General features: G+C 50.4%; 7 protein-coding genes and 1 pseudogene across 8 annotated transcripts, besides 1 other annotated feature; 6 read left to right on the forward strand and 2 right to left on the reverse strand.

The window, feature by feature from the left end:
* Positions 1–397: 397 nt before the first annotated feature.
* NCS54_00972700 (MFS domain-containing protein) lies at positions 398–1,866 on the forward strand (the record flags this gene model as incomplete). The annotated part of the gene is made up of 2 exons (XM_053155064.1): positions 398–1,309; positions 1,795–1,866. 2 exons carry the CDS (start codon positions 398–400, stop codon positions 1,864–1,866), a joined length of 984 nt encoding a protein of 327 aa, XP_053011039.1.
* A 1,704-nt stretch (positions 1,867–3,570) lies between these two features.
* NCS54_00972800 (Hypothetical protein) lies at positions 3,571–4,268 on the reverse strand (the record flags this gene model as incomplete). Its single annotated transcript, XM_053155065.1, has 2 exons — positions 3,571–4,018; positions 4,072–4,268. The coding sequence occupies 2 exons, from the start codon at positions 4,266–4,268 to the stop codon at positions 3,571–3,573; spliced, it is 645 nt and encodes a 214-aa protein (XP_053011040.1).
* Positions 4,269–5,071: 803 nt separating this feature from the next.
* On the forward strand, positions 5,072–6,998 carry NCS54_00972900 (annotated as a pseudogene). The gene is made up of 2 exons: positions 5,072–5,624; positions 5,677–6,998.
* Positions 5,072–6,998: a sequence feature.
* A 1,285-nt stretch (positions 6,999–8,283) lies between these two features.
* On the forward strand, positions 8,284–8,730 carry NCS54_00973000 (Hypothetical protein; the record flags this gene model as incomplete). Its single annotated transcript, XM_053155066.1, has 1 exon — positions 8,284–8,730. One exon carries the CDS (start codon positions 8,284–8,286, stop codon positions 8,728–8,730), a length of 447 nt encoding a protein of 148 aa, XP_053011041.1.
* A 1,688-nt stretch (positions 8,731–10,418) lies between these two features.
* On the forward strand, positions 10,419–11,969 carry NCS54_00973100 (Hypothetical protein; the record flags this gene model as incomplete). Its single annotated transcript, XM_053155067.1, has 2 exons — positions 10,419–10,722; positions 10,777–11,969. 2 exons carry the CDS (start codon positions 10,419–10,421, stop codon positions 11,967–11,969), a joined length of 1,497 nt encoding a protein of 498 aa, XP_053011042.1.
* Positions 11,970–12,271: 302 nt separating this feature from the next.
* NCS54_00973200 (Hypothetical protein) lies at positions 12,272–13,699 on the reverse strand (the record flags this gene model as incomplete). The annotated part of the gene is made up of 1 exon (XM_053155068.1): positions 12,272–13,699. One exon carries the CDS (start codon positions 13,697–13,699, stop codon positions 12,272–12,274), a length of 1,428 nt encoding a protein of 475 aa, XP_053011043.1.
* Positions 13,700–18,229: 4,530 nt separating this feature from the next.
* Positions 18,230–19,865, forward strand: NCS54_00973300 (Amidohydro-rel domain-containing protein; the record flags this gene model as incomplete). Its single annotated transcript, XM_053155069.1, has 3 exons — positions 18,230–18,945; positions 19,004–19,056; positions 19,108–19,865. 3 exons carry the CDS (start codon positions 18,230–18,232, stop codon positions 19,863–19,865), a joined length of 1,527 nt encoding a protein of 508 aa, XP_053011044.1.
* A 1,314-nt stretch (positions 19,866–21,179) lies between these two features.
* Positions 21,180–21,564, forward strand: NCS54_00973400 (Hypothetical protein; the record flags this gene model as incomplete). Its single annotated transcript, XM_053155070.1, has 4 exons — positions 21,180–21,185; positions 21,244–21,302; positions 21,357–21,428; positions 21,480–21,564. 4 exons carry the CDS (start codon positions 21,180–21,182, stop codon positions 21,562–21,564), a joined length of 222 nt encoding a protein of 73 aa, XP_053011045.1.
* Positions 21,565–22,741: the final 1,177 nt, after the last annotated feature.

Genomic DNA, 22,741 nt, shown 5'->3' on the forward strand with positions numbered 1-22,741 from the left:
TTCGAGCTGACCCACGCCATGTCCCCACGACCGAGCCGATCGATACAAGGCCTTACAAACTCCTGAGACGAGAATCATGAAGCCTGTGGAGGAGGTTACGAGTGTTCAGGACCCGATGAATAGGCTTCAGCTGGCGACCCTTTGCCTTGCAAGCCTGCTAAATGGCTTCAACGACGGGAGTTTGGGCGCAATACTCCCATACATGGAAAGGTGTCTTCTCTTCGCTTTTTTGCTACAGCTTTACGGGAGCTAATATTCCTCAAGAGACTACAGCGTCGGGTATGCCGTTGTTTCACTCATCTTTATCGGACAAGGCATCGGATGCCTATTCGCAGCGATATTCCTTGACGACCTTTACCCGAGCCTCGGCCCAGCCAACGTTTTCAGGACAGCAAATATGGCTGTTCTTCTGGGCTATATCCTGATGGTGGCAGCAGCACCATTTCCCCTGATCCCTATCGCGTTTTCCTTCGTTGGTTTCGGCAAAGCGATCAACAAGATTGTGGGGAAGATTCTTTGCTCCTACTCTCCAAGCGAGTCTATTCTGCCCGAAATTATCTACGGGTGCTATGGTATTGGTGCGATAGCCAGCCCTCTTGTTGCAACAGCCATGGTGACAGCTGGAGAGATGCCATGGAGTCGATTCTATATCATCAACATTGGTCTAGCTGTTTCAGTTCTTGCGATGTCTTCATGGTCGTTTCAACGTTGCAAAAAGGACCCGAACACATATTCCCGAGACCTAGAGGTGTCGGCACCAGGCATGACCGCAGGAGAGATCCCCCAGTCACTTTGCACACGGACAGTTCTCCTTACAGCCATATTCATATTAGCCCTTAGGGGCGTGGAGGCTTCCATATCAGGCTGGACCATTGCTTTCCTCATCGACACCCGCATGGGGAATCCTCAATTGCTCGGGTACGTCTTGGCTGGTTTCTGGGCTGGCATCGCCGTTGGCAGGTTTGACTCATCCGACGTCGAAAAAAGGTCCGGCCAAAGGTCTTTGGTCTACGGATTCATTATTCTCACATCTGCCTTTCAACTGTTAGTCTGGTTCATGCCTCATGCCAACAACATCACTATTGCGGCCGTTGCTGTTGGTGCCATGCTCGGCACTATCTCTCTGCATGTGGCAGCAATCTTCATGCGCCCTATGACGGGGAGGGAGTCATCCAAGGAGATGATCACCATCACCGCGATTGGAAGCTTGGGAGGCGCCATTGCCTCTTTTATTATAGGCCTCCTTGCTCAACTTGTCGGGACGACGGTGTTACACCCAGTCATCCTGACGCTGTTGGCCATCATGATGGTCTGTTGGTGGGGGATCCCGAGTAATGATAAATGTTGCGGATTGCGTAGCTAGCTAGATAGTTTGTATGATATACCAAAAACAGATTTTGGCCTGCGAACATTGTCACACTCAAGAGGAGCAGACAATAAACTTCAAGGGACCCACGACTTTCGCTAGTGACAAAGCCAGTACGACAACCCTTGCGCTAGATTAGATTTAAGCTTAAATTGCTACATTAAGCATCCTTTGAGGCCGTACTGTTCTGCAGCCGACACGCCGTGTCTCAGATATTGAAAGCTGCTGTGGCGTGTCTGAGGAATTACCAAGCCTTGGTACTGTATACGAGATGTTTTTGGCCCTTTGAGCCTCGTTGAAGTGCTCGCCTACGGTATTACTAGGAAATTGAGGCTCGGAACTTGTCCGTAGCTGCCCGCATTCGGAGAAAAGCGCTCTCGGACATGACATGGCAATTGTCGGAGATGTGTGCTGATCGGAGTTGACAGATCTTCGGAGATGACCCTATCCGAGGCACTCGACGCGGCCAACAACCTCGCCAATTTGTGGAAATCTTTTAGTCGACATTCAAAAGAGGCAAGATAATCCCTGCATTGCAAATAGCCATCTCCGAGGCCCTGCTTCATTAGAACTCTGGTGCCACTCTCTGCATAAAGTGCTGATACGATATATAATTGAGAGGAAGAAGAGCATATAATCAACCTAGAATGTAAGCCGAGGCAAATAATCCTTCAATCCAAGTTCGTTAGTTCTCTCATTCCATCAGTTGCGCAAATCAACAATGGCAATCTCACATTGTTTCTCAACGAGCGGGTGCCAAGCCTCTCTGTCCTCACCCCACGAATTTGAACATAAAAAAAAGGTGCAGCAGACTCAAGTGCAGGCAGGTGCTCCCACATATCTCACACGAGCCCTCTATCTTCCAATGCACACCCATAATACGTCCCATCTGCCTATATACGACATCTCCGAGCGGTACTTCGAAACACTTGGACCCTTTCCACTTGGTGAAAGGAAGTACAAAATAGAGTTTTGTCTTCTCCTTAAACCCTGTGGTGACCATCCTGAAGACGACGTCAGATATCTTGTGGACATGGATTCAAGCGGTTTGCCTGCGACTATTCGAGAGCGATGCATTGGACGGGACGCTTTGGAAGTTGCAATGCAAGTTCAAACTATAGAATGCGAGACAAAAATTGCTGATTGTCCTAGATCTTCCCAGGGAGCAAAGGAGTTCTCACTGGCCATCCAGTCAGCTACGCCTCGGCCCTGCATTGGAGCAAGATTGGCATATGCCGCACCCGTTGAACCAACTACGGACGGATTAACCAGGTGTCCAAGTTTGGAACTCAAACTAAGTGCCCCAGGCTCTAAGAATGCCACGCCACCTCGTTCCTTCGAATGGCAACTGCACATGAACAACCCTGGATCGTTGCGTTACGACTTGATAGACCAGAGCCGGAAATCTCCGAATGGTGAGAATGGCTCTACAGTGGCAATATACCATCACTGCGGATTCGAGAAAGGCCTACACGTAACCTTTAGTGAAGGGGTTGTATTACTTCAGGGTGCAGAAGACCCTGTCTTAGACATTACTATTACATCCTCACTGTTATTTCTTTTACACTCGGTCCGCAAGCAAGACGCTAGGGTAAAAAAGTCACGGGCCAAATCTATTCTCAAGAGATTGGTTGCTTAGTATTGTTTACCAAACCAAAGACTACCTATGGCGAGCTTCCAACTTCTATTCAAGGCGTAAACGATTAAACGCCGCTCCGTGTATACCCCTTTTGATTTATCACTAGTCGTTCCTTTTCTGATCATCTTTCCAAGCCAACCAGGCCACAATTAGTTGCAAGATACCAACCACCAGTGACAGGAGACCCAGCAAAACCGACAGGAATAGCCCTATAATAGCCACAGTCAACGCATTTCTCTCTGAGGTGTGCCTCTCAAACCATGAAACAAGAGAGTTTGTAGGTCTCGGTCGCTTCACCACGTCATAAAGCTCAGCCAACCGCGGGCCCCAGTATGTGAAGGAAAGGTCATCTGGAATCGGTCTCACGAACTCCACCCACGTTGCCTCGGGGTCAAACCCTTCTTTTTTGATCAACTTCTTCAATAGCCTCATAGATCTTTTGTTTCCGATGCTCGCTACAGGGAAAAGGATGCAATGGATGGTAACGAGTGTTTCGAACAGTAGCCGCGGTGGTAAAATTCCCCTATCTTCAATCAGTCTCGTCTCATGTCGTGTTCGGGATGTCTTACAGCTTCAAACTTTCCTCAAAATCCATATTGAAATCAACGGTTTTGCAGCGTTTGATTTGGCTTTGGAGGAACATGGTCTGGTGGAACACATGGAGTACCCGGTCCTTTGCATCGTAGCGCAGGTGGTCTATCAAGTTGTTGGTGGGCCGGATTTTTATTTTGTTCCTCTTGACAAGCTTCCATGCCTTCAAAGAGCCTCTGTATGGCACTGCTGTCTTGGAATCATGGGCAAGGGTTGAGACCAGGTTCGGGGTGAAGGCTTTCTCCAAGAAGTCGGCAAACCCTTGATTTGGTTCCCATTTTACTCGCATGGCGGTACTGGACTGAAATCCTTCGGAGTAGTAGTCCTTGGATGCGCAGTTAACCATGAACGCGGCGCTGACGACTGCTCTGGCTGCATACTCCTTCTCGGCGGGCCTAGCGTCTCGTCCAGAAAGGCCAAATCTAGAAACTTGTCGAAGGTTAACGTCGGGTTGCCACTGAGTATTTGCACACACGATATAACGTCTTTGTGGGACTTCAACACGGGGCTTTCAATCTCGGTGATGGCGTCGCCGAATGTTGAAGGGCTGAGAACTCCATTGTAGTGCTTGAAGAACGCGCTGAAATGCGGGTTCGTCGAGTTACTGTAGGAGGGAGCACCGAGAAGCTCGCCTGCCAGCATATGTGCTTCTGCCTCGTTGCAGGAGCGCATTTCGAAATGTATTTTCAGGCCAGATTCAGCAATTGTCTTCAAGGCTACTGTTGAAAGAAGTACGTGAAGAGGGACAGGGACGCGGACCAAAAATCAGCCTTGGGAAGCACAGCCACCGCCAACCTGATCAGCCGCGTGAATAGTGTGGCAGTATGCAGGAAGATGCGATGCGATAGGTTGACACGGCGGCCTCACCTTTCCTGATAAGACCAGCTACTGATTTTCAACCTGCCGCTCAGTTCTGTATCGAGCCTTGGCTGATTTTCCCTCCATCAACGTCTTTCCCCCGCTCTATCAACAACGGTGCCGTCCTCGAAATTGATGCCTGGCTAACTCATATTCCGCCCTTTTTTTTTTTCGTGCTTTTAATGCCGATATGACGGTGAATGAGAATATCTCCTTGCTCGAATCAAGGAGGTTGCTACACGTCCCAAAGAAGTTCAAGAATCTCACAGCAAGGTGAGAATCTTCGAAACGACTGTAAGCTGTATTCGCACCAGCACCCTATGGAGTCTATCTCAGTTTCCATTGAGCCACCAAACAGTCCGCATGCCAGGCTCACCGCGTCAGGCCGCGTCGTCGCCGTCCCGCACCTATCAGGAGGAGGGATCGTTACTTCGACAATTGGTTGCATTCTTCAAGTTGATTCAAGATTCTACGGACTAACAGCCGCACACCTGCTTGATCGAGAAATGGAGATCTCACGGCGGCACAAACTGAGAAGCCCTCCCCATCGCCACTTGCGTTGTCTGAAGGCACAAGAACCAGATTCAATCTCATTTGCCACGCAATCAATGGCCAGCCCATCGGACGATGGATCTAGCACGACTTCAGTTTATGGCATGGTCGAATCGACTTACACCGCACACACTTCCATTCCTGACTCGGTCTTGTATAATCAGATCAGCGATGACGATGATGATTTCGTGGATGATGTCGAGTACCAGGACCTAGAAGAAAATGATCAAGAAGCACCAAGGGTAGCTGAAGGCCCTGAGTCACAACCCCTTCCGTTTGAGACCTTCCAGACACTCCATCCCGCAACCTTTGCTCCTTCCAGTTGCTCTGAATTCTGCGAATACAGCAGAATTCCGGACAATGATTGGGCCTTGGTCGCCATGAGCGTAGCAGAACCTCAGCTACCCAACGCCTTTTTCGACGCCAGTCAGACGTGCAAGCCAACGTTTTTCTCAAGCACGCCGGGCAGCTTGCCTGAGGAGGAAACCCCTGTGCTCATTGTTGCTTCAAAGCAAAGAGTACTGTGTGGGATGCTGCAGCCGGTGCCTTCTTTTTTGGGAGGCATCACGCGCAAGGGGCAGGCTGAGTACTGGACAGTCGTCTTGTCAAAGGGAGGAGGTGAGTTACGGCAGTTGCTTTTGGCGCTGAATCGAACTAATGCGAGACATAGCGTTGTACACAGGGGACTCTGGCTCTGTTGTCATAGGGGCCGACAGTCCAAATTTTGTCTTTGGGCACGTGGTGGGATCAAACCCTGTCGGCGAAGTCTATGTAAGTCCGCTCGAAGCCACTATGAATCAAATCATGGGATTGTTGGAGACGACACATGTCTCTCTTCCAGAGCCACTCCCACTATTGAGTGGCCTCGCCATTTGTAACCTCCGGAAAGGGGATGATTATGCTTTTGAGCTTTTGAACTGCCTGGATGGCCTCATACAAACAAGCCAGCAGACATCAGATTGGTCGTCACTAGAATCATGGGCTTTGTGCTATCAGCGACTTGAGCTCTTGGAGACTGTAAGGGATATCTTACGGGTGGCGAAAGATCTGGAAAAGGTAAGGGCGACGACAAAAGGTAGCGAGGACTCTTCCACTGACTGGTCTTCTGGAAAGGTTCGGATATTACAAAAGTTCTCGCCCGATCATTCAGAGAAAATCTTGGGTTTGGACTTGATGTTCGTGGCGGAATCGACCGCCTTATCAACGACAATAAAGACCGGAACATCGACCATCTTCATGGAGGATACAGATGATTCCGATTACGAGTTTGATGGCGCCCTCACCCCGAAGGAGCCTGAGCGTACGCCGAGAAATAGCATTGATGGGGATGGCCGTGATTCAAGCGCCACACCTGGAGTCTCACACCATGGATTTGACAGTGAACAGAGTAGGGCAAACGAAAAACTTAGTGGCCAACGCTCTGTCCAATTCGCAGACGACCTGCGCTCTCCAGATGGATATCACCGGGTGGACCGCTTCGATGAGGATGCAGGCATCGTTGAGGATCCCAGCGGATCATCACAACAAAGAATACGGTCCGGCCATGCTTATCCTGCTTGGCAACGGCTGTCCATCGAAGACGATCTGGTTTATCAACACCTCATGACATCACGACCACGCCAGCCGCCTAGTTACGAGGAAACAGTCACCTTTCCACCTGAAACGCTACCAGGGTACTGTTGTGACATCGATGTGGAAGGTGTCTTCATGCGTAAGATGGAAATCACGAACACGATTCAGCGTGCCGAGGACCGACAGTGGCGAATGGTCTACATCACCCTCCACGGTACAGCCCTGAACATCTACGGTGTCAAGAAAAGTTGGCAGTGGGGGCGCACCAGGGACGATGGTCCCAGCGTTGACCCTGACAATCCGCCATGGATAGATCAGGGGAAGCTGGTGAAGAGCTATGGCTTACAGCATGCTGAGGCTGGAATCGCAGCCGATTACAAGAAGCCACACCGCTTCACGGCGATCTCAAAACTCGACTGACGCGTTCATCTAGGCGACGTTATGTGATCCGACTACGAGTAGAGTCAGACCAGTTCTTGATCTCTTGTGTTGAACTCTCCACCTTTGTCAGGTGGCTCGACTGGTTAAATGCGGCAATCAAAGTTGCGGCACCCCTCGAAGACAGGGACTTTCCTTTCGACTATAGTGTTCCACGGATAGAGCGTATACAGCGTTTTCGTGGTCAAGCGACAACACCAGACCTGGGTCTTGACCTGTCGAGTAGACCCAATTTGCCGCGATCAAGCACAGCCGATACAAACGACGACGTACCTGTTGGCTCTGGTCCGAACTCACCTAGCGTTGAGGGTGACTTATCACGGCGCTGGGACTCTTCTGACCCCCGATTGTCAGCTGACTCATTCCCACAAGACTCGATTGATCCAGTGGATGAGAAATGGTTACCACGGCACGAATGGGGGAGTGCACACGACATGCTATACGCCAAGCTATGCTACTCCAACCTCCTATTCAAGAGCCCCCGGAGGAGCCCTTATGTCATTTCTAATGGTAAGAGATGGTTTGTCGACTGGTCCACGGGTAGGATGGTTCGGGTGTTGCCCCCCACGTACGGAGAGGTTGATTACAATGGGCCGTGGCAGGCTGTCCATACTGAGAATGGGCGGATCTAGTGTGGGTGATTGGGATTCATTCTCTAGGCAGCCAATAGCTTTCTTTGCAATCCCTTTGTCACTATGCTTGACCCATTACCATACCTAGGATATGGCCGATTTCAGAGTTTCACAACACCTGAACGTTGCATTCCTTCCCCCCTTTTCGGCCCATCGCAACGAGTAACAATGGGCCTGGGATGATCTACCGGCCGATTGCAGCATCTGGAATGGGCCCAGCCTCTAAAATTGTGGCTCCATCAGCACGGATGATCGCCGCCGGGGTAAATTATGCCGACTTCTGACAGCTACAACTGTTTCCCTGTCAGCTCCGTGCAACGTTGAGATCGAGCGTCATCATTCCATGCGAATAAAGGCATATGGCGCGGTGATACGAAGTGGCTGACCCTTTCATTTGCCCATCGTGGAATCACAGTCTTGGACAGTCGGAGGCCTTACGGCAGCTGACTGCAGATCAAAAGACCTTTATCTTACCTGCGTGTTTCAGAGAAATGAATCACGGCTGGAATTGATTAAGCTTACTACTTTAGAGCATGTATAAGATAGGCTGATCGTCCCGTCAGTAGAGGCATCCACTCAATCCTCTTTACAACTCACTCCACCCTGTCTCTTCCAACATACTCAACAAAAATACAATGCTTGTCAAGAACCTCCTCGTCGCCGCCGCCCTCGGCCTCACCAGCTTCGTAGCTGCAAAGCAGGGCATTGACCGCCCATGTGGCCTCAAGATTGCCCCCTGCCCCGAAGACACGGAATGCATTCCCAACTCTCCTGACTGCAAGGACCTGAACCGCTGCCCTGGAAGGTGCTACTTCAAGAATCAATACCAGACCTGCGGCGGTTTCACGCCCAAGCCCCCGCCGCCGTGCAAGAAGGGCACAAGCTGCATCGACGACTCGCGTATCCCGAACTCGTGCGGGATGGCCTGCGATATGACGGGCATCTGCGCGCCCAAGAAGCTACACCAGTGCGGGGGCATCGCCGGATTGGAGTGTCCGGATGGGCTCTGGTGCTATGACGACCCGACTGATGACTGTGATCCTGAAAACGGCGGATCTGACTGTGGAGGAATCTGTCTTTAGAGTGTTGTAGTGAATTGGGCTGGTTATCCTTCACTTCACCTTAGCTTATATGGATAGGTACTTTGAACCAAGGTCACAACGTATTGTGCTTGCTAGCCTATCATGCCAAGTCTCGCTATGTGGAATTCACTCATGCACAGCCTCATTCTTCCAATTTGTTAGGTTGAAATAGCCTTAGCACACGTGACAGGCACTGGCTCAGTTCAGCCTCACTCCAGATAACTTGCCGTCTTTGAGCCCCGCCTCTTCCAACTACGACATTGTTGATACCGGTGATGCTTCTCTTGAGAACAAAGCAAGTCGACATACCGCCACGAACTTTCCCCATTTGAACTCTGCAAAGGACCATAGACATCTACTTCCCCTTCCTCCCATGTGCGATCCTCAAGCGGCCCGCTTCTATCCAAGATGAGCAGCCACGCCCTCAATCCATCCATCTACCGACCTCTAGACAACCCATCCCAGGAAATCAGGCTACTTCAAATAGAGAACACGAAGAGGGCAGCGATACTGGCGAGGCCTACTTAATTCCCTTCCACGAAACTGCCGACAGCAGCTACGCGTTGACATTGGCAAAAACATTCCTGGATCACACGCATTACCTCTGGGCTTCAAGGGCCTTTGCGATCATCGAGGGAGGGTACATGGGGTTTGTACGGCCGGGGACGCGTGTGGGCGACAGGGTGTGCATTCTCTACGGCTGTCCTTCGCCTCTGGTTATTCGTCCTGATGAGGGCGAATATCTCCTCGTAGGGTACTGCTGCTTCGAGGGTATGATGCGCGGTGAGATGGTCAAGAAGCAAGAGGAGGGTGAGTTTGTGCTCCAGGATTTTACATTCAAGTGAAACCCTTTTGGAATTATCTTCAACCGTTTGGAAAAGGCTATTGCCATTGAATCAGTTGAATACGAAGCGACGATAAATCATCTCTGTTCTTCACTCAAATTCATGGCTGATGCTGCGCCTCTCAGGGTGAGGAATGATGGTGTTGAACCTAGCTACGTGTGTGGGTCCGGCGGATGATGTTATGGTGGGTGATGCCTCAGGCACTAACCTCTCCACAGGCGAAAACATACCTGAATGCTTCATCCGGTACTAAGGGTAGCCTACCCTAGACAATAAGATAGACGAACGAAAAAAAGAGCTGAAGCAGATAGAAAGACGAGATATGCGCTAGTTAAACTACTTAAAAAATGGAATAAGGATAAACATAAGTAGCATAGGGCGTGTTACACTACATGCCTTATAAATACGGTAATTCTGGAATGTTTCTATGGGAACTCAACCGGTTTGTCGGGGATTCATTCTTCTGGTGTTCCGCTGGGTGGCACTGGGTGGCACAGACCTCAATGGCATCTGCTAAGAAGTACCTTAAAGGAAGTGTAAGCACCATGCAGCACAAAGTACTCCACATCTGATTCTTTTCGCTCCATCTATGAGCTCGCTTATATTATTGACCAACCGCTTTTGGCCTCGCCAAGCCACGGACCAACACGTGCCATTTTCACGTGCTCAACGCGAGATAAGCCTCGTGCTGATAAGCTTCACTTTAATTCAACAACATCACGCGTCGACTACAAAGTCTCACTGAGAAGTGCGATACTTGAAACTAGTCTCAAGAGCGTGTAGCGAAGCAACTACTTCCGATGGTTCTTTAATACTAGTCTACCAGTCATTGCCCGTGATAAGATGGCCGATGCGCCAGCCTCGCCGGATGAAGACGTCAACCGGCGTCTTCAGGACCGTCGACACGCTCGACCTATCGCTCCAGTTTTGGCCCTAGTTCTGCTTGTCAACCTGTCCATGAGTCTATACCAGCTTCCACTGAACAGACTCATCGAGGGAAGACTCTGCAGTGACTACTACTGGAGTACAGATCCATCCCTTATCCAACCAGATGGAAGCATAGATGAGAAACTGTGCAAGGTCGATGAGATTGGAAAGAGCCTAGGCCGGATACAGGGAATAATGGAGACCCTTTGGGTATCTGGAGGTGAGAAAATCACGATTCCGAACTAAAATCGCTCCCTTGGCTGACGGCCTACAGACTTCATCATGACGATTCCCCTGAGTTTCTTGGCCGAGACATGGGGTCGCCGAGCTATCTTGGGACTCAACCTCGTCCCAAGAGTCTTGATGTTGTTATGGGCTGTTATAGTGGGCCACTTCGAGCACCTACTTCCCACGAGAGCAATCATCGTCGGCCCGACACTATCAGTTTTCGGGGGAGATTGCGTCTTCAACTCTCTCACGTATGCCCTTGCTTCGAACCTTACTGATGACCATGTCAAGCGGGCCATCTACTTTGGATACATGAGCTCTGTATCTTATGTGGTGGCCCTCCTGGGCCCAGCACTAGCCTCTTCCACCATGACCTTGTCTCTATGGCTGCCGTTTTGGCTGGGCATCTTTCTCCTGTTGCTGGCTATTCCTACCATATATCTCCTTCCCTCTCACGGCGATTCCGCTGAGGGTAGGCAATCCCCTGATGAAGAGCAGAGGGAACCGCTCCTTTCATCACCACTACTCAAGGCTCAAGACGACCGGAAATCACTCTTCCACTCTACGACAGACCGCCTACAGACTATTTACGTCATCGTCACCAGCCATCCATGGAACTTTACGCTTTTACTGATCAGCTTCATGCTCACATCACTGGCCAGCTCCGACACAAAGCTTCTGGTGCAGTACATCTCAGGACGCTACCATTGGACTTTTGCTGCCGCCGGATATCTACTCTCCGGAAAGGCGGTTGTGAACTTTACACTACTCACCTGGATCATTCCCAAGTTTCTGCGTTCACGCGCTGAGCCTGGACAAGAAACATCTTCAAGTGTTGACAAGACAAATGTTCGATACGCTAGCGTATGTCTCATAGTGTCTGTTCTTGGAGCGCTCGGCATTGCTGTGGCTGCTGAGATTTGGATACTGATTCCCTCCTTATTTGTTTATGCCCTCGGGTCTGCGTTGCCCATCTTTACTCTTTCACTGCTCAAGTCACCTGCTATATGTCCTCCATACACTGGTGATGCGACAGACCCCTCCAACCCAGAGAGTCACATATTCTCCATCGTCATGCTCGTCAAGACAGTTGGCTCTCTTCTCGGAGCACCTTTGATGGCTGCACTCTGGGTTCGTGGAATTGGAATCGGTGGCATGGCATTTGGGATGCCGTACTTTGTCAGTGCGACTTGTTATATGATAGCAATCTATGTCTTTAGAGGAATTAACGTGGGATGAGAAGGCATTTAGGCCAGAGGATGCCGGAGGCGAAGGTGATCAGTTCATAGAAATTTGGGCGAGTAGTCTCAAATGCCATCTATCTCCTGGATATCATTATACCTAGACAACTCCCGGTATTAAGCGAGATCACTTTTACCGATGATCGAGTACTCAGATTGCAATATGCAGCTAGCTAATATACATTATGAAGACTAATGTGGAAAGGCACACAACGCATCGCTATGTGTATAGAAGAATAGAAGAACAGTACGCAAAAACGGCCGCTGCTCGTTAACTAAGAATCGCCTTGAACCAGGATCTCACAGACCAAGATCCTTCTTCAGGGCAGGCAGCACGGTACCCTCATTCCAGGTCCAAATCAAACCACTGTTGTGTCCTGCAAAGGCAGCCCCAGTCCAGTAAGTGTTGCGCGAACCTTGAAGCTTGAGAAGCTTACGGTAGTAGCCATTACGAATCTCCTTGCCAGAAACACGGAGGTTGTAAGGGGCGTGGTTCGAGACGTAGGGGAACGTGACCTTCTCCGCGGCGTCGGCCGGCAGTGCACCTGCAGCCGCAAGTGTGGCGAGTTCCTTGCGTACAATGTCCTCAGCCTCACTGTCGGTATACTCGGTGGTGTCGAAAGCCACACCAAGAGTGACCTGATTGGGTGTGCCTGAAGGGAAGTAGCCGATGCTGCCAGGAATGACAGGAGTGTTGAAAGGTGTCTGAATCCCGACGTTTTGGATACTCCCATTGATGCCAGGGATATCGGCAATGCCAGCGAAATAGCCAAGGCCGGAGAACTTGGAGAAGAGCTTGTACTCATTCTTGTCAAGGTCGAAAGGGTCAAGGTTTTCGAGAGTTGGGGGTGCTGCAACGACGAGCTTGCGGGCTCGGATAGTCCTGGGAGCGTGATTGGGTTGTTGCACGATGAGGATGACACCATCCTTCTTGTTACGTTGAACATGAACAACTGTTGAGTTGAGCAGGACACTGCTACCAAGCTCGGCAGCGGCGGCTTTGTAAATGGTTCGTGTGTCGCCGGACGCGGGAAAAACAAATCCACCAGCAAGACTCTTCAGCAGGCCAGGGCCGAGGCTCTTGAGGCCGTACAGAGTCGGGATGGTGGTGATGTTTCCCGGGTACCAGTTGAACTGGACGATGCTGGGCAGAAAAGCACTAAAGCCGTGCTGTTGGGCGAATTCTCCAAAAGGCTGAGAAAGCTCTTTTGGAATGGGATTAGGGAGAAGAAATCCCTGATCAATCCAGGGATACTTTGGAATGACCTGCTCGGAGTAGACCTTGAGTGCGTCCGCAATGGCCTTTTGTGAAGTAGCCTGTTCCTCTGGAGTCTGCGGCGGGATGGGAATGCCTAGCGAAAAGTCGTAAAGCTTAGGCGTTCCAGCTTCAGCAGCCGGGTTTCCCTTGACCTTTTCAACCTTGAGGCGATCAAGGTAACTGTTCACGACTTCCGTATCCTCGAATATGATGACGCCAATGTTTGCGGGTATGCCTGAGGAAGGGTCGGTGTATGTCTCAGCGTGACCTCCAATCTGGTCCTTCTTCTCAATAACGACGACCTTGGCGCCGGCGTCCTTCAGCTGAATTGCTGCATGGATACCGCCGGAGCCTCCACCGATGATGGCCACATCATAATCATATGTGCTGGAGGGAGGCTTGTAGGCGAAAGATATGACGTGAGGGACCAATGAGACCCAGACGGCTAGACGGGCGTTGGACAGACGCATGGCGATCTGACAGCAGTGCACAGCAGCTTGAACGTCAAATGTGTAAAGGGAAGATAGCTTGCCAAGGGAGCTGTGTCACCAAAACCGCTGCGAGGGACGCATGATATAGGTACCTCAAGGTGCTCAAGGATGTCGCGGGGCGGAGTCGGGTTCTCTCATCTTGGGCAATAAGACATCACACGGCAAGTAACCTTACTCATTTCCCAAGTCAGGCCGCATATTACAGGTTTGCGGACGGTAGCCTGGGTAATTTGGAAGTGTCGGAATGATTGAGTTTGCCTCTATTTATTAGTGTTCTTAGCCATCATTCCAGCAAGGGTTTTTGTTGTGAAGCAAGCTTTCGACCTGCGGGGCCATTTCCGAGTTGGTCAAGGCCGCCGTTTCGTGATGGCAAGGGTCTGATTAGTTGGCACCAACTGCCGAGGTCATGACGAATGCTGGACTTGCGGGGAAGACTAACATCTTGGCAGAGCGGGAGGGTGTTCAGGCGGTGGGATTGAAATTGGAGACATCCTCTGCTCAGGCCGAAGAAGAGTTAAGTGAGCAATCTGACACTCCCAGAAACGCACACTACTGAGAAAGGCGACCGGGATTACAGCGCCGGCATCGAGTTTGTATTCCTTCAAGGTAAATCTACATCCATTGCATAACAAGCTAGTGTTGACTGGGCATAGAGGGATTGACATAATTTGGCTTGAGAGTTTACTAACGTTAGTGTGTTCGTATATGGGCGAAATGGCTGCATGATGCCATCTCGGAACAACGGCAACTGCCGTCGAAGGAGAACAATGTGTCTTAGACTTTCCAAGTAATCTTGGCATGCTTTCGAGTCTATAAAAGACGCGTGGAACGGGCCAAGTGCATGTTGTATCTACCAGGGTATTGATTGACTCCGGTGCTTCCGGTCCTGTCAACCCCGGGCTGTGATTTAACTTAAAAGTAAGCAAACAAGCGACCAGGACCTCGACTTGCAAGCTCAGTAAGACACCATACCAGGAGAGCTGTGTGATTCGGTGTCCGGGCAAAACTGATGATGCATGGCTGACGAAGATTGGGAAATGTCTCAGAGAATCAGCCAGAAAATGCCTCATCTGACGTCGACAGTTCAAGCCTCCGAGGTGTCACCAAGCCTTAAAGATTCCATTGATGAGTGGGCCTTGCATACGTACGTGTGTCAGTCCGTATATTTCATTTCCACGACAAGATTTGACTGGTATGTAAAAGCTAAAAACAACCGCACTTTGATCTAAGCCCGTAACTAAGTGTCTCATCGCTATCGCCTATTATGTGATCGTAATAAATTTATTGTATGCTGACTAGTCGGACATGTTGGAGTAAAATATGGGTCAAATCACGGGAAGTTTTCGCTATGAGGCTGCTATCATTTCTCTTTGTTCTTCCAAGGGAAACCGCCAACCTATCACAAACCAAGCCTACTTTGCCATACTTTAGAATCAAATTCGGTCTCTTCGCAACCAATCAAACAAGGCACCAGATTTTATCTAAAGTGCCCCTCGAAAGTGGACGGCATAGACGAAGCATGCTCCCTAGCCACGACTATGTCAACCTTGTCTGGACCTCCACATCAGCTACAAAGTGCATCCCCCCTTCGCACCGGTACCCCCCGTCCTCTCTGGTCCAGAAGAACCCATTCACACAATGATTCATCTTCCGAAGGGTCTGATGAGTTCTTTCCTGACCCTCCAAGCGTCTCTGGATGCCCGATAGCTGTTCCCGGATCGCGTCGCATGCCGCCATCTTGTTAGAGTACTCGTCGTATCGATCACTACAGCTTTCCGTCACTGCCTCGGCAGAACGCAAGTTTCTCTGTAGAAGCTGTTCCTCTGACTTGAGCTGTTTACGTCTGGCGCTTTCCTCCTTTTGTACCTGGCGGAGTCCGCGCTAGACAGCATCCGACACGCCGTCTTCCCGGAACTGCACGCCGTCACTCGAGTCTTGTTGCTGCTCGCCATCTAAACTAGGAGAATCTTTTGTTTGCGTATGTGCCGTGGTGGCATGGGTTACCGGGCGGTTGTTATGGCTCTGATTCTTACTGACAGTGCCTTCACGGGCTGTGTCGATGCCGACGCCTCTGTCTACGGTCCGGGCCCTAGGTGCGCAGACTGTCTTAGGATGAGGAACGGGGGGCGCGGGCTTAGGATCCTCCAAGCTAGGGTCAACAGTATTGCTGTTGGTCCCCAGACTGGTCAGAGAGCCTTTTTGTTATGTGACCATCTCCTTCATAAGCATTTGGAGGCCGGTAAGCGCATTCTGGACTCTGTCGTAAGCCACAGTTCTATCTGAGGAATCGTCACCTTGATCGCTGCTGTTCATTCCTTGGTGGCAGAACGCATGCCTTGTTCTAGACGAGCTGCCTCATCTCTGAGTTGCTTGCATTTCTTTATTTCTACCTTTTCGAGAAACTTTGCTGGATTTTAGGGCCTCATAGACCTACTGGGTAGTTGTATATAAATACCTTTGAAGCTAGGTAAATATAGGATCTAATCTAACAGATTAAAGCTCGGGAATTCCCTAGCTCTGTGGCAATTATATCTATTTGATATTAGCAGTGGCATGTAACTTTGCGATTATATTCAAACCTGATATCATCCATCGATGGCTTGCAGCCTTTAACGACCGTATAGCCAGCTGAAATATGGGGCCGGTGTCAAGATGATGTTCTTACTCCAGGAGAGTGGCTGTAGATGCTACTGCCTGCATGAGAATAATGACAGTGATTGGCATCATCCACTCGTCAAAGATTCTGGCATCAATGGCTCTGGCCTCTTCGTCCATATGGAACAGGTCATAGGCCACCTTCAGGGATGATTCTAACGCTGCAACTGATATCTTTCTGATCTCAACCGAGCCTCGCTGGTCTCTGATGCACGCCAACCTTTTCTTGTGTAGCTCGAAGGTAGACCTAAAAGTGGTGAGCAATGGTTCATATGCTATGAGCTAATAGCTTAGGTACTCACAACAAGAAGATTACCACAAGACTGTATTGGTGCTCCAGGCGATTCGCAGGTGTGCTGATTGCATTACGAATCCCCTCTTGAATCATGAAATCAAGCTTCCAGACCTCCTGGTCCATAAGCATCTCCAGGCAGACAGCTTGGTGCCTGGTTAACTGCAGTACATGATGTAGAACTTTCACTGCCTCAGCTTGCCGGTCGATATGATCAAACTTGACGAAATTGCTTGACCAAGACGATTCAAATGTGGCCGGCGAATCAAGAAGTTCGGGAGAAGGATTCCAGAGGGTACTGCGTTTTGTAAATGTGGCATAAGCTGGGACCAGCATAGGTCGGCTGCATCGCTCCAACGATAGCTTGTTTACAACGTCGCCGAAATAGATGGCGTGCCAGGCAAGCTTTTTCTCAAGAGAAAAAGGGTCACTAAAGTCAGCGTTAGTGTCTAGGCCCATTACATAGCCGAGGCTAGCACAGGCCGACAAGGAAATGTAAGCATCGGAATAAAGCCTTTGGCTTTGCTCGTGAATGCTGAGCAAGATGCCAGATTGAATCGTGAGCAGACGGTCTCGACGGTTTGCTTGAAGCAATGAAAAGGAGTCTCTACACCTCCTGTATAAAAGACGTGACAGGTGGGGATCGAAGATGGGGACCCGAGAGCGCGAGAACGAGGCAGGCGGAACAACGAGTACCACCTGGAGCATGAAGGTTGCAAGCTCGGCAAGTGGAGCGCTTCTCAGCGTTGCCAGCTTGTCTCTGAAAGTCGAAGGTTGTATCAAGGGTACCCATTGGTGAACAGATAGGAGATAGACATCGGCGAGTTGCTCCAAGTTGGTGTTAAGAATGCCCAGGGTGTCGAAGAGGCGTGATGTCAGCAATTGGTCGAGGCCCCCGTCCTGATCCAAGGCGAATCCATCCAATTGCCGTGGAGGCTCCAGAGGCTGTTCATAGCGACAAGGCGTGTTATTTCTAGAAGGTCAAGTAGTGAGTTTACAGCATCACGCGTGGTTCAAAGATCCTTGATACCTTGCGCATCGACCGCAAGCAGGCACGAAGCGGTCGCACCCGCGCTTCTGAGTGAAACAGGAGAGGCATGCGTTGGGGGCGAGTTGCCTCATGAGGATCAGACCAGGCAGAATGTTTACCAAATGGTACGTCCAGACAAATCCATCCGGAGGGAGTGTAGAAGTTGATCAGAAGACGCCAACCCGACGCTACTCCGCTCGCAGGGTTTAGACGCTAGTCCGACGCTAGTCCGCGATCTTCAAGCATCAGAGGTTCGGCAATCCGGAAACCCCGAGATCTGTACAGGCTCCGCACTTTTGGCCATGCCGGTTGGTGAGTTGCAAAGCATGACCTAACAAGAATCTCGGTGTTGCTCCCTTATTGGAACTTGTTGTTTCCAAGGCAATTCTGTTAATTCGAAATGCTGGGGAGCCTACAAGTTGCGATAGGACTTCCTAATTCTTTAAAAGCTTGGCCAGCCCCGTGGACTTGAAAAAAAGAACGTATGTCGTGTACAGCACAACATCTTTTTGATACCATATTCGACATTATAATGGTCTCGACTGGTTTCTCGATCGCCATTTTTGCATTGGTAAAGGCAACATGCCCGGTCTATGCATCGTCTATCTTATTCTCTTCTGGCACTATCATTGCCTATGACAATGAGGTCAACGATCTCAATGTTATTAGAAATGGCAATCTTCTAGTTGAACGCGACCGTATCACCGCTATATGGTCGGCCGACAAGGAGGCCCCTGTTTCTGTGCCATCAGACACAGAGGTTATAGACATTTCTGGCAGAATCCTCACGCCGGGATTCATCGACACCCACAGACACGGCTGGCAGACTCTCTTTAAGACCATGATGTCAAACATCACTCTCGTCGAGTACTTTGGCCGCTTTTCCGAGTATGCCGCTGCCGGTCGCCTCGACGCTGAACAAGTTTACATCAGTCAGCTTTCTGGCCTCTATGAGGCGCTCAATGCGGGCACCACCACATCGCTGGACCACGCTCATCATACCTGGTCAGACGATACAGCTTGGGCAGGTTTGAATGCCAGCATCGACAGTGGAGCGCGAGTGTTTTGGTCATACGCTTTCCATGAGGTTGCCAACTACACCATCTCGCAGCAGCTCGTCAACTTTCGCGACATTGTAGAATCGGCTTCGGTGAAGGATACGCCTGTTAGCATTGGCGTGGCTTTTGACGGCTTCACCCCTGCTACTGCCAACTCCAAATCGGTAGATGAGGTCTTCAGCCTTGCCAGGTAAGTTCACATCCGTGTCCGGGAAGAAAGAAGTGTGTTTAACAGTATCGCCTTCCAGAGAGCTTGACGTTGCTGTCATCACTACGCATAGCAGCGGCGGTCCATATGGGGGTAAGTGTTGTCCAATTTTTGTGCTTAACTTGTGCAACTAATCATCCGCAGCCGATAACTCCCCAGTGAACCTGAACGCTCTCGATATGCTGAACATAAGCATCCCTGTTGTCTTCTCTCACGTTACAGCCCTCACCCACGAAAGCGCCATGCTGTTGCGTAGCACCAATCAGCACATAGCAATTACCCCAGAGACTGAAATGGGAATGGGAATTGGACACTCGTACAGTGCGCTAATCATGGACCAAGCTGCTCTGGGTGTTGACACTCATGCGTACGGTTCGACCGACTTGATGATTCAAGCTCGCCTGTGGCTGCAAAGCACACGCGAGAAGATCAATGACAAGATTCTACAGAACTGGCAGATCCCGGCAACGTCCCCTATGAGCGTTGCCCAATCCTTCCTCCTCGCCACGCGAAACGGCGGTCTTGCTCTGCGCCGCCCGGACCTGGGCGTGTTGAGTGTTGGTGCCAAGGCTGATGTTGTCGTCTGGGACGGCACCGGCCTCGGCATGCTCGGCTGGGTCGACCCTGTGGCTGCAGTTATGCTGCATTCCAGTGCCGGCGATGTCGAACACGCCCTAGTCGACGGCAAGTTTGTTAAGCGTCATAACAAGATTGTTGCTGGAAACTTGGAAAAGACCAAGGCGCGTTTCCTGAAGGCTGCCAAGCGGGCACAGGATGATTGGCGAAAGATCCCCTATCCGGAGAGGGAGGAACTCTTCTCGACAGGCGCTAGACTTCGGGACCCTGAACCTGTAGATGTTCAGGCTGGGGACGGCAACGGCTATGGTCAACTTTTCCTCTAGATCACCTTCTCGGATTTACTCAAGAGGGATAGCAAATTAAGTGACAGGATTGGAGGTTTGATGTATCATTGGTTGCTGATGGAGAATTCACAGGGGAGCAGGTGGTGTTTAAAGCTCTTGGATCCAGAACGAAACTCCTGAACTTAGTCAGTTTTGTGCCTCACCAAGGATTCACTAGTTATGGCACAAGTGAAACTTCCCTTTTAGAGAACTCCGCCTCGCGTGTTCCCGTTCGGGTTACTCTGTGGTGATGTGACAGCTGTTGACTTCCAGTGGCGGGAGTTGATTCACGTCAACTACATTCTGTACTTTGGGCAGATTCATGGTCCTCCCCGGGAGTGACAACGAAAACGGAACCATCAAGTACCTTGTTCTCCTCCCCTCTGGGGGCGCTGTATTGTTGACTAGCTACGGAGAAAATCGGGAAAAGACTCTATTTTGGCACGGAGAGTCAGTCTCAGATTACTACTTGATGACGAAGTTGAAAGACAATGTTGATGATCGTTGACCCGTAACGGGATCAATTGAGCCTTCCCGATGTCGCGTCAACAATGTCTCTTTCTCCCATGTCTTGGCCACAAGCAAGAGGCCACACCTGGGCATGCATCAGGGCAAACTGTGCTCACTCATTTCCTTGTGATTGCTCTGTCGAGTGTAGATCTGGCTGTCGGCAGACAAGAGGCGACCAGTCATTTCGGATTGAATCAGCTCCCCGCTCGCCACGATATCAGGGCCCTCTTGGCGCCAGATCGAGTGAGACATGCGCTCCACCGGTGAATCTCCTCAACCACACATTGGCCAAGATATCGACTCATGGGCGCATCTCTTGTGTCACTCATCTGGAACACACATGCGCGAAATTCCTGGCAGAGGAACTTGGTAGCGTCGTCTGGGCCAACCTTTAACATGTAGCATTCCATCAGTGTAGATGATCTTCATCGCTAGATCTTTCCGTGCACCCTTTGCGTGAAAGGTTTCAGCCTCATGCTGAGCCCATTGGTGATGCTCCGCCACGGGCCGTGCCGTGTTTGCCTCATTCGTAATTCTGCATTCGTTGGCAAAGTGGAGGTCCTGGAGCTCGCACTCCACGATGAGACTTGCCTGGCGAGTATACTGATGACGTAGTCTTCGACATTGGGAGTAGCCAAACTGAGAGTTTTCTCGGTGTCTGCAGTCACACTAGCCGCTATCCTTCTGTCTATAAATATCGAGCTCTTCCGTCGTCCAAGAGCATAATCTCCGCCAGCATAACCATTTCTCTAACAACAAACACCTACATCAAACACAAGGCATCCAAACCACCCAACCTCCGCCATGGCTGTAAGTTCAAGAGCTACGCGACAAACCCCACCAGGACTAACAAAAGTCCCCTTTCCAGAAGTTGATCCAAGTCCGATCCAATGGTGGCGACATCATCGACGAGAGAACCATCCGAGAGTGAGTTCATTAGCAAAGACAGATCGGATCCTGCCCATATTAACACCGAGCCAGGATTATCGACAGCAACTCCGAATACTCCTTCCTACCTTCCCCTCTCATCTTCCCTCCCATCTACATGCTCAAGTAAGTTAATGGTCCAGTTGTTTATGGTTGTCGTTGTGAATAGTTTTATAGGGGCCCTGAGGAGCTCGCAACGAAGCTCCGTGAGAAGCTTGGAAATGGAGCCAGCGTTGAGGTCCTCCAGGATATCGACGAATAGTCAATCTCGATGCTAGCTTAGTCGGCATAGGACTGGGGTCCTCGGGGTGAGGAACGGGCTCTGTTGTCATGTATTCTACACCTCGATTGCCGCAATTGAAGCTTTGAACTCGACCAACTCGGCGAAAATGTGAATGGTGGTGTTTGCCCGTGATATTCAAACGCACACTACCTAGGCAAGCTTGATCCCCATCGTTGATAATGATAGTACTTCATTTAGCATCTCTTACCATATCAAGTCGTGTGTCATTCTGAAAGCTGTGATGCCTATCATCCACCATCAAAGCATCTATTAACTCTTTTCGCTGAGACAGAGTGTTTCTCGCATCAAAGTGCTGTTTTGTTGCCGGCTTGAATCATGACAACTGGGATCCGTGGATATCGGCCCCACTGGGAGATGCGGGCACGGAAATGTGGGACAATTTGGCGCTCCTTCTCATCTCCGGCTTTGGTCGGGCCGGGGACCAAGGCACCGTGTCGGGCATTGAACGGATAGACAAGCCCTCGGGATGGTATGTATCATGTCCTAACCTAATGGACGAGACAATGTGGCTGCTATAGAGGCGTCATAATTTCCCCCGTCGTATCAATTCCAAGTAATCAGTTTCTCGCTTTCAATGATATAATCGTATTCGTCCTGCTGCCAAGTTGGTGCAATGATATCTTCCTTTTCCGGGTTCCTATAAAGCAATCACAAATATATACACTTCACTTGAGTGTGTAAGCCAAAACCGTTTAGATGTAGAATTGATCAGGACCCTTCATCTGCCGTCGTCTCCACCACCTCCTCGGCGTCTGCCTCCCATGCCGCACCAGGCGCGAGCATCATCCGACGCTGTGCAATGGCATCAAAACATTCCATTTGGGGGCCAGGAACAGCGCGTGACAAGACCCTTACAACCCGCGGCGTTGCCATTCTATTCACCAACTCCTTTGCTCCTAACTCCATGTCTGCTTTCCACGTTGAAGATAAGCCGGGTACGAAGATTCCGCACAGGTAAGAGTGCTGAAGCGGGGCATGGTGGGAAAGATCCCCTAAATTCAAGTTGATGATGACCTCCTCGAGGCTGGAAATTGTGCCCTCTCCAGGAGGATTCAGGATCCTGGGGCAGATCGTTCTCATTCGACACCGCAATCGTCGAAGCGTGGGGAGCAGCGCGCTGATGTCTTCGCAAATG

The sequence above is a fragment of the Fusarium falciforme genome, chromosome 7 (assembly GCF_026873545.1).
Source record: "Fusarium falciforme chromosome 7, complete sequence".
Lineage (NCBI taxonomy): Eukaryota > Fungi > Ascomycota > Sordariomycetes > Hypocreales > Nectriaceae > Fusarium > Fusarium falciforme.